The 11,290-nt window shown below is 41.7% G+C and overlaps 1 protein-coding gene across 1 annotated transcript in view; it reads left to right on the top strand.

Moving 5' to 3' along the window:
- The window catches only part of LOC133997173 (voltage-dependent P/Q-type calcium channel subunit alpha-1A-like), a gene marked incomplete at its 5' end in the record, with an annotated part of 72,882 nt that overhangs the window by 3,712 nt on the left and 57,880 nt on the right, over positions 1 to 11,290 (top strand). Inside the window, 6 exon segments of the mRNA XM_062436718.1 lie at positions 476 to 596; positions 1,139 to 1,206; positions 1,460 to 1,566; positions 4,663 to 4,819; positions 7,142 to 7,749; positions 8,996 to 9,294. Of these exon segments, the coding sequence (XP_062292702.1) occupies positions 476 to 596; positions 1,139 to 1,206; positions 1,460 to 1,566; positions 4,663 to 4,819; positions 7,142 to 7,749; positions 8,996 to 9,294 (1,360 nt within the window).

Genomic DNA, 11,290 nt, shown 5'->3' with positions numbered 1-11,290 from the left:
TCCTTCTCTCTTTCTTTCCTCCCCCCTACCTTCCTCCTTTCCTTCCTCCCTTCCTTCTTTCCTTTCCTCCCTCCCTCCTTTCTTTCCTTCCTTCCTTCCTTCCTTCCTTCCTTCCTTCCTTCCTCCCTTCCTTCCTTCCTTCCTTCCTTCCTTCCTTCCTTCCTTCCTCCCTCCTTTCCTTCCTTCCGTCTTCCCTCCTTCCCTCCTTCCTTCTGTCCTTTCCTCCCTCCCTCCTTTCCTTCCTTCCTTCCTTCCTTCCTTCCTCCCTCCTTTCCTTCCTTCCTTATTCCCTCCTTTCCTTCCTTCCTTCTTCCTCCTTGCCTTCCTTCCTTCCTCCCTCCCTCCCTCGTTTCATTCATTGACTCGAGGACAACAGGAGAGTTAAGAAATAATATACACACACACACACACACACACACAACACCATTTGTGCTGCTTTTCTATAAATTAAATTGTTTCCTGTTTGTCTTTGTAGATTCTTACAGGAGAGGATTGGAACATGGTGATGTACGACGGTATCAAGTCCCAGGGAGGAGTCAACGACAAAGGGATGATTTTCTCCATTTTCTTCATTGTCCTCACACTCTTTGGCAACTGTATCCTCAATTAAGACAATAATGAAAAGTAGAATATGACTTAACCTTTGTGTCGACCTCCCGGGTCCTCCCTTTCCTTCCTTCTGTCCTTCCTTCCTCCATCCCTCCTTCTCTCTTTCTTTCATTCCTCTCTCTTTCCTCACTTCCTTCTTTCCTTCCTCCATCCCCTTCCTCCCTCCTCCTCTCTTTCTTTCCTCACCCTACCTTCTTCCCTTCCTTCTTTCCTCTATCCTTCTTTCCTTCCTTCCTCCCTTCCTCTTTTCCTTTCTCCCTCCTACCTTCCTTCCTCCCTCCTTTCCTTTCTCCCTCCTACCTTCCTTCCTCCCTTCCGTTCTCCCTCCTTTCCTTCCTTCCTTCCTTCCCTCCTTTCCTCCATTCCTCCCTCCCTCCTTTCCTTCTTCCTTCCTCCTTCCTCCTTCCTTTCTTCTTCCATCCCCTTCCTCCCTCCTCCTCTCTTTCTTTCCTCCCCCTACCTCTCTTCCTTCTACTGTTAAAACCTCTCTGGATTGTCTTTGCATATTTCTTAACCTCCACCACCTCAGACACTCTGCTTAACGTCTTCTTGGCCATCGCCGTTGACAACCTGGCCAATGCCCAGGAGCTCACTAAGGTAAAGAATCAAACCAATAAAAATACATTCTTCCAGCTGCAACCAGCAAATGTTTGTCATTTTAGCTTAAAAAATTATGAATGAATATCAAAATATACGTTTTCTGTCATAACGTAAATGGACCTGTAATTGTAGAGTGTAAAACATTGAAAGTATCAGGAGTAGCAGTGTCTCTTGTTGTTATTTGAATTATTATTTAACTTATTTTCTGGGTGAAATTTGACTGAATTTATTTCCTTTCTTTCTCCAATAGGACGAGGAGGAGCAGGATGCGGCAGCCAATCAGAAGACAGCGATGCAGAAAGCGAAGGAGGTGGCCGAGGTCAGCCCGCTGTCAGCTGCCAACTTGTCTATTGCTGCGTGAGTGCACACACACACACATACACACACACACACACACATACAGACACACAGACACACACACACACACACACACACACACACACACACACACACACACACACACACACACACACACACACACACACATACAGACACACAGACACATGTATACAAGCTGATGCAAAACCTGAATGCATACAAAGCATAGAACGATATAGCAGACATGATAGTGTGCACACAAACACACATGTTCATACACACACTAGAATACACACACACACTACTACTCACTCTTTTTGTTAAATACTACACACACAATCCCACACACACACTGTTTCTCTCTCTCAAAGCTGTCTTTCCTAACATTTATGATTGGCAGGCATTCATGTACACGTGATGCACACACACACAAACACACACACACACACATACACACACACAAACACACACGCTATCACACTGACTGTCCCCGTTCTCGTCCTCTAAAACATGATTAAGCGATTGTTCTGGAAGTGAAAGGAACAGATTCTGGGCTTTTGTGAAGTAGAAGAAGAGCGAGAGGCGAGCAGTCGGTTAAAATCTGCTCCTGGCAGCAGAAACGCTGACAATAGGACGGATCAAAACCATGTTCAAAAACACCCGCTGCTCCTTTAGAAGTCGCTGTGACTCTTTCACAGTAAAAGTGTAAGCTGGCGGTTTTGTGCTGCAATTAGACTCTAACCTGTCAATCATTCACTGTAACATGAGTAAGTTATAAGTTATATTCCTTTCAACCTCGACACGAGTAAATCAATATATCGCCGATATCAGTGGAGTCAAACTCATTTTCATTCAAGGGACACAAACAGTCAAATTTGATCGTATCTGGGCTGGATCATTAAAATAAGGGAAGGAAGGGAGGAAGTAAGGAAAGATGGAAGGAAGGAAGGAAGGAAGGAAGGAAGGAAGGAAGGAAGGAAGGAAGTAAAGGAAGAAAGGAAAAGAAGGCAGGAAAGAGAGATGGATGAAAGGAAGAAAGGACAGAGGAAAGGAAAAGAAGACAGGAAGGAAGGAAGGAACGAAGGAAGAGATGGAGGAAAGACAGATGGAAGGAAGGTCATTAGGAAGGAAGGAAGTAAGGACAGACGAATTGAAGGAATGAAAAGAAAGAAAGAAGGAAGGAAGGAAGGAAGGAAGGAAAGAAGGAAAGAAAGAAAGGAAAAGAAGACAGGAAGGAAAGAGGGAAGGAAGGATGGATGGCAGAAAGGAAAATAAGACATGAAGGAAGCAAGGAAGGAAAGAAGGAAGGAAAAGAGGACAGCAAGGAAAGATGGAAGAAAGGGAGGGAGGGAGGAAGGAAGGAAGGAAGGAAGAAAAGGGAGGAAGGACAGGTGGAATTAAGGAAAGATGAAGGAATGAAGGACAGACGAACGGAAGGAATGAAGGAAAGAAAGATGGAAAGAAGGAAGGATGGAAGAAAGGATAAGAAGGAAGGCAAATAAGACAGGAAAAAGAAATGGAAGAAAGGGAGGGAGGGAGGAAAAGAAGACAGGAAGGAAAGTGGGTTGGCATGTTTGACCCCTTCTGGCCTATATGAACACTTATATCACTCTAATCATTTGGAAACATTTTTCTTGTGAGAAATTCTCTGCAGCTCAGATATCTTACAGTAAAGTGTGTTTCGTGTTTATTTCTGCATAAAAAGAACAATATAGTGAACATGAGCAGCAGAAGCAGCTGATTAAAGGCTCAGTTAATACAAACAAAGCGACATCCTTGAATCTTTTTTTTTATCCCCCAGTCATGTTCTTACTCACTCTCCTGTCGAGCTCTTGGAGGCTGTCAAAGTTTTTTTTTTTCTTACTGAATAAGAAGAAGATGAAGATGAAGATGAAGATGAAGTACTTTATTGATTACTGTGGGGAAATTGATCATCTGCTTTTAGCAGCAGTGGGAAGCCTTATCGCAGGACCTGTGCCTTGATCAGGGGCACTGACAGGAGTATTAATCCTAACATACAGAAACTGATGCAAACTCTACACATAAAGGATGTGATGCAAACGAATCGGTGACATCCTGGTTTGTTCGGGATTGTCTCCGTTTCAAGCTGGATGTCCTGAGTCCCAACAAATATCTTTAAAACACTAAAATGTCCCAGTTTTCAACATTCACTACCAATTTGCCCCAGTTTTCACCACAGTTAAATAAATAATACTTATAATATAATACTTGTTTTTTAGCACTTACATAGACATTTATCATGTTCTGTGCATCTTCTGTTACAGTGTCTTTGACTTTGCGGTCCATTTCTGCACTAGAAATATATATATAAAGTTTCTGCACGCTCACCTGATCCTTTAAGAGCTGACAAACGTCATCAGACACACTGTAAATAGACAGATAGAAAAACTCACTAGCCTAGCAACATAAAGGCTAAACAGCCCAAAATCCAATCCTGTCTTAAAGTGACAGGCTCATCTTGTAAGATAAGAGCTACTACTCGCTCTATTCACGTAGTCCTCCAATATTACGCAGACTTTTTAAAAAAAAGTTTATCTCCAGGGAAAATAAAAACCTGTCTTATAGTCACCAACAGTCCTTTTGTAAGAGAGTGTAATTCTCTGAGAAAACACTGCATGTTTTTAGCCCTGCCACTTAGTCAGTTCAGACGGTTTTGGTTAATTTGACTTGTGACGTTGAGCACGGCCTCAAAGAGCTGTTATTTCAGTGTTTAGATATATTTTGTAATGTATGTAAAGTATTTTAATTGTTATTCGTCTCCGTCTCAGTCATTTTCTATCTGCACTGATGACATTTCACAGTTCGTCCTTTCTTTATTCACACATTCAAGTCACTATTACATTGTCTCACATTGAAATTGCAGACTATATATAGGCCTACTTTTATAATTAAAGGTGTTTTTTCTCTGTTATTTATGTGATTTTTTTTTAACAGGATATTGTTAGTATTGTTGCCAATTTCCCACAGCAGTTATTAGAGCTTAATCTTAATATCCTCGTTCCCTTCATCCCTCTTTCTGTCTCCCTCCCCCTTTTTTCTCTCTCTTCCCTCCTTTCCAAATACTCCCCACATCCATCCAATCTGACCCCCCCTTTTCATTACCGCCTCCAACAGGAAAGAACAGCAGAAGAACCACATCAACAAAGGGGGCAGCAAGTCAGTGTGGGAGCAGAGGACGAGCGAGATCCGCCGACAGAACCTGATGACGAGCCGCGAGGCGCTCTACAACGAGCTGGAGCAGGAAGAGTGGAAGGTGGGGGAGGGAGAGGAGGTGAGGAATCCCGCCCCTTGAAAAGACACAAAATATACACATATATGCAGTCTACTCCTGATATATGGTGGATATTTGTTGTACTGTGTGTATAGTGATAAGTTATTATAACCTCTTAAAGGGACGTTATCATCCATGCTTCATTACTTTAGGCCCAAAATCATTTTCATCAAGTTCGTAAGTCAAAAATGAACAACTCTTGGATGTCAATTAAAAAAAATGGATGTGAAGTTGACATTAAATGTGAACAAACATTCAGATATCTTGCCATTTGTATCCAATGACCTAAATAAAGGTCCCAAAAATATACACACTGTATCACCATGATACCAATTTAAGGACAAAATAGACCTGAATCTGTTTCTCCAATATTTCTCCAAGAGTTTACATTGATGAAAATGTTTTACCAAAACCTCTTCTTCTACTTTTTGTTTGATTGTAGCAAAAGTGAAATGAACTTGGTCCTGGGTTTGAACCTCAGTCCTCCCAGGTTAAAAAAAGCACATATAAGAACATTTTAACTTGATTTATATTAATTAGACAAATATTTGAGGTTTATTTTTAATTTGACAGATATATCATTTACTGGTATTTCTTTGCTTCCTTTGACCCTATATTGAAACTGGCAGTCTGTCATGTTACCTGTTCTTTGCCCTGCAGCTGCGAAACTGTTAAAGTATTGTTATTGAATTGCATCACATTTCAGGGCATCTGTATGTGATGTGTTGCGACATGCAGTAGAAACACTGGACCTAACACAAGGGCCTGACCTGCTTTTTCACTTCTGTGTATATTCTGGGTCATGCTGCACTTCACAGATGTTTTGATTCCAGGGTGTAATGTCCCTTTAAGCCTGTGAAAAGAGTGTTATTATTGCGCTAGCTGCTGCTATATGGGACGGCTTGAACCTGCTGCTCGGGAAAAAGATGCATTATTAAAGTGGGCCATGCAGAGAAATCCAGAGCTGTACCCAAAGAAGAAGGCAAGCACTCTCAAAACTGGAGCGGGGCGAAGTGTAGCGTACTTCAAAAAAATAGAAAAAGTAAAAAGGAGATCAGGAGTCGACTGGATACGGCTCGGCAAACAGTATGTTTGTAGATGGAGCTGATTGCCATTTTGTGGCTCTCAAATTGTTAATGTGGAGCCAAAAACGTTGGACTGTTTGCCGAACTGTGTATATCTGTGGCTCAGGGGAGGGAGGGGAGGGGAGGGGAGGGGTCAGGTATAAACTGACTAAAGGGAGGTCAAAGTAGGCCTCGACTCTGCTTTGATGCAATTTTTTATTTAAAATGATGCAGCTTCCTCCTTGAAAACTGTTATAGTTTCAAACATGCATGGGTATCAATCAGGAAGTAAGAAATATTTTTTTGTTTTGCCAAGACAGTGGAATGCTTTTCACTGATGGAAATGATGTTATATGATCATCATCCACATATTTCAGTCCATTTTTAGACTATTATTCCTTCAGTGGTTATACATGGGAAGTTAAAGCCCATTTGTACACAAAGAAAATCAGCTCCTTATACGTTTTAACAGAGCTGTGTCTTTCTTACATTTTACAGTTTTCTACTAAAATAGTCACAGCGAATACACGACCAAACAGAAAGTTTCAGGTTTAGAGATAGTATTACCCAAGCAAATGTGGGATCACACAATAAAGTCCATTCACAGCAAAAACTGTAACTTTGAGAATAACAATAGTCATAAAAAACTATTTCTGGATCAGCCACTTCTTCCATAAATGATAAAAGACAGAAACATATTTTCAACCAATCAAATTAAGAAGAAGAAGTAAAATGGATAGGACATTTTGTGAATGCTTGAACAGTAATATATCAGTTTGAAGTTCTTGTGACAGTAGTTGTTGTTATTGTGAGTTGGACTTCAGAGGTCAGTTCACCCGGATGCTCCCTAAGAAAATATCCTCCCCAAAACATTGGGAGGGGATATTTTCACGCTTACCTTCATGTTGGTGTCTTCACATTCACTTTTGGTTTGGTTTTGAAATATCTACCTCTGAGATCTCTGCTTCAGTGCCAGTCCATTTGAGGTGAATGGAAGTTCTGTGCTGCTCAAAACAGTGAAAAATAACATTTGGAAAACTCTGCCGCAACATATTTTTCCAGAAACTCCCATTGGCTGTTTTTAGAGAGACGTGTTGCTGCAGAGTTTGTCATGTTGCAACACCTTAAGTGGAATTCCATTTACCTTGACTATACTGGGAAGTACATATCTCAAAGATGGAAAATTGGATGATCAGACCCTTTAACACATCTGTAAGAATGAGCAACTGCTTATTCCATCTGCTACCTATTACCCCAGCCCCAGGTGCCCTTCCCACAACGGAAACCACGTGGTGATATGAAGACACACCTGGACCGGCCGCTGGTGGTCAACCCGCAGGACAACCGCAACAATAACACCAACAAAACCCAACCCGGTGAGCTGCCTCTGGATCAGGAATATCAGCGGCAGGACGTCGACCACTACCGGCGTGCAGCGCACCACTATCGTCACCATCACCATCACCATCCGAAAGCAATCGCACCTATCAACAGCGAGCAGCCAGGACAGCCAATGGAGACGCGGATGGAGCACGGCTTCAGCTGCACGTCCCTGGGCAACGTGGAGGGTCAGCAAGGTGAAGAGAGGCACAGCCACAGGAGCCACCGGGGCCACCGGCACAGGAACAAGGAAGGCAGGGAGACTCGCAGCGTGTCTCCCCGCCACAGCGAGAGGGGAGAGGGAAACAACGAGCACAGGAGGTCCAGGCAGCACCGCAGGGCAGCTAAAGAGGGGGAGGAGGGCAAGAGACACAGATCCAAGGGCACAGAGGGTGAAGGAGAGAAGGGCGAAGAAGGAGAGGTGAGGAAGACGAGACGGCATCGCCATGGAAACCAAGAGAGAAGCAGAGGGCATCGCACGAGAAAGTAAGTGAAGGTTTATTTTCTCAGTGTGAGCCTTACACCAAATGCTGTTTAACCTCCTGAGAACCAAGCTTTTGTTTGCTCTGCATTTTTAATTTCTCTTAGATATTTGGGATTAGAAGGACCTGATAAGTACAAAAACTAAGCAACTAATGTCCTCATATGGGGGACAATGGGTTTATTTTGCTGTATAACAATTGATTCACCAGTGTAAAAAAACTATTCATGTCCTTACATTTACACCAATGATAATAAAGTCCTCAAACGAGTACTTCCTGATTAGCAGTGTCGTAGCCTGATGCTTAAATAAGTCAAATTTGTATCAAACTAAAAACGTTGTTAAGCATAAATAAACAAGTTTAAACCATAAAATTTGATACGGTTTTGTACCTGCTCCACTTTTATCTGGGGATCGTCTGGGGATCGGCTGTTGATCGGCGTAAAAGGCGAATACGAACCAGGACAACAGGTCAAAGTTAAGCAGAATGAAGCATAAGGTCCAGCAAACCCAAAATGTAATGTCCCCATATGAGGATGCAGGGTCACAGGAGCCTAAGTTTGTCTTAAGAAATCAGGAAGCCATGAAATCTGAATGCATAGTAATAGCTCTATAGCAGCAAGGCTTGTGATTGGCTGTCTGGTAGCTCAGCACCAATTGGAAGCACCTAAATATTTGCCAAGGTGTGTTAAAAAGGTGATCAGAGATAGACTTTCAAGATTGGGAATGTCTCAACCATTGAGTCCAAAATGTCATAGATGGTGTCAAAGTAAGCGAGACAACAAATTGTCAAGCCATGCTCTCATTTTTTTGCTCCAGATGTCCCAGATCAGTCAAAATAGGCCAAAATGAGGCTTATATCTTGTAGTCTGATCCCAGTATTACATCAACTTTGACATATTTCAGGGGAAAATAATGTGTTAAATGTCTCGTCAGTTAAAAAGGTGTATAGTTTATTTTTAATTTCTCCAGTTTGATGCAAAAAAATTAAGCTTCTGTTTATCTTTGTGCTTTTAATTAATAGTTAAAAGTGTGTTGTGTATGTGCTGGTAGTAACAGTACAGGAGAAAGTGCACATTTCGTGACATATGGTGCTACATCTGGTGTTTTTGACAACTCCTTCCATCACCTAATCTCTTCCATCCTCATCCTTGTTTTCATTCCTGTTTGTTTTTTTCTCCTCTGCCTTTGATTACTCCGATCTCATGGCGTTCCTCCCTCTCTTTCCTCCCCCCCTTTCTTCTCCATCAGGGAGCACCACAGCACAGGTCCCAGCCTCTCCACCACCCGACCCATACAGCAGTACAATGAGGACCTGGACAACTTCCGCAACAACAGCAAACTAGCCAGTGCTCACGAACACCCTTACGACCTTCCGCCGGACCACCCGGACCACGTCAACAACCTGCTGAACTGCCGAGACGCAGACACCCACACCCTGCTCCACAGCATGGACAGCCTCATCCTTACCAGCATGGTCAAACCTGAATACACAAGCATAGACATGCCCCCTGTTTACCCCTACCCCTCAACCAACGCCATCCTGCAAGGTAGGCTTCTAAGGAGGGGGTTCTTCCTTGCAGATGAGGGCATAAGTAGTTATAAAGATGATGAAGTTGTGTCACAAAGGTGTTAAAACCTTGTCCCAATACCTTAGCACTACCACTCATGTTTATGCCTCCTTGCGATGCTGGGTTATATATTTTTTTGTATTTTGGATTGAGGGGTGAGGTAAAAACAAAAAGCAAATGGTAAACAACATTTCCAAGTACGCGTTTTGACCATAAACTGTATATAAAATGGACGTAACATCTGTTACGTCACCCATTGGTTTGTGGACTGCTGCTCGGAAGCCAATAGTATCGGATCTGAGCAGCGCCATCTTGAAAATTTCAGGCGCCTGCCGGGAAAAATAAACCCACGGATTCTACTTATATGGGCATCAGGAGTAGCATGAGGCGCCCTCCTGAACCTGTGAACTAATCAACCTGTCAATCACGACGTAGCCACGCCCTAATGCATACCCTGCTTTATCGTCAAATATAAATTCAGGGAGGTCAAAACTTCACAAATGAACATCATACTGCATTGAAGAAGGCTTTAAACTAGCGATTGAGACCATAAACACATTTTGAAAACGTTTACTGAGGTTAGAAATCAATTGAGAAGTTGGTGAATTCTCCATTGACTTGTATAGAGACGGAAGTCCTTTTGACACCAAAACGGTCGCCCCCTGGTGGCCTTTTCATGAATGCAGTTTTAAGTTACTTCCGCGTTGGCATCATTTCAGAGGACCGGAGCTCCCTGCCTGGTTTTGACATGTGGCATGGAGAAGTTTGAAAATAGCTACCAGTGACGTACAAATGTAGAATTTAAAATAAGAAATGCGTTATTAATCCCGAGGGAAATTTAAACATCCTCCCGCACAAGCCACACAACACAATAGAATAAGATGGTAGTAGTAAAATAGAAAAAGTTTATTACACATTGTGCAGACTTTGCATACGTATTATATATAAAATGAGATTAGTGAGATAGTTTAAAATAGTTATTTATTGTGGAATGATTATATACATAGTGTAGACTGAAATATGATTATAAAATAATTATTATTGTTATTATAATTGTGTAATGTGCATTAGAAATATTGTTATTATTATACATTGTGAAGAATGATGTTTATACCTTTTATCTATAAGGTAATCTATACCTTATATATTCTTTACATAAGATTACATAAGTGGGGTTAGATTCACTTAAATGAGAAAGTGTGTCCAAACTTTTGATTGGTACTGTAAGTGTTTGATTCTTAATGTGAAGCATACTAAGAAAATCATGATAGACTACGGCCTGAAAAACACACTGATACTGCTTATTTACATAAGATTACATAAGTTAGGTCACATTTTGTGGGAGGATTTCTTCCTGTACTCCTTACAAAACATATCGGATGAAAGTAACAAATATCACATTTTGAACTCCATGAATGTGATCTTATCAGTAGCGTACAAATTGTTCTTCAGACTTTACAGTTCAGCCTGGATTAATGTTCACTGCTTGAAAACAATGTACATCTTAAAAGCTTGGGGACAGCTCAATAGATAAATCTTTAAAATGCTGGATCCTACAAGTCCTACATAATGCAACTTGACAGCATGTGTCACTGTTGTTTAGATCCTCCATGCCTAGTAAATGCCCATATCTTTTGTAACTCTTTGCCACCAGGTTTTAACGCAGGCTTTCTGTTACAGTTTGTTAAAAAGCCTCCATGTCCAAGCTGAGATTACCCAAGTGATGTCACTCTGACACCATCATGGCTATTTTATCAGTTGACAAAGCTTCTCCGGAGCCACAGAAGATATTACACAACTGTTTTCACAGGCTGAGTAGCGCTCCCCACGAAGCTTAAATTGACTCTGGCATGTGAAATTGGTGTAGTTCCCACTTTAGGAACATTGGTTCACAGGCTAACACTGGTAAAAAAAAATCCAGGCTGATTCATTTCTATTCTTAAAACAATGTTGGCGGACGTTTTTCGTGTGTTTA

The sequence above is a fragment of the Scomber scombrus genome, chromosome 2 (assembly GCF_963691925.1).
Source record: "Scomber scombrus chromosome 2, fScoSco1.1, whole genome shotgun sequence".
Taxonomy (NCBI): Eukaryota; Metazoa; Chordata; class Actinopteri; order Scombriformes; family Scombridae; genus Scomber; species Scomber scombrus.
The sequence above is the reverse complement of the archived record's forward strand: the minus strand, read 5'-3'. Positions and strand labels throughout refer to the sequence as shown.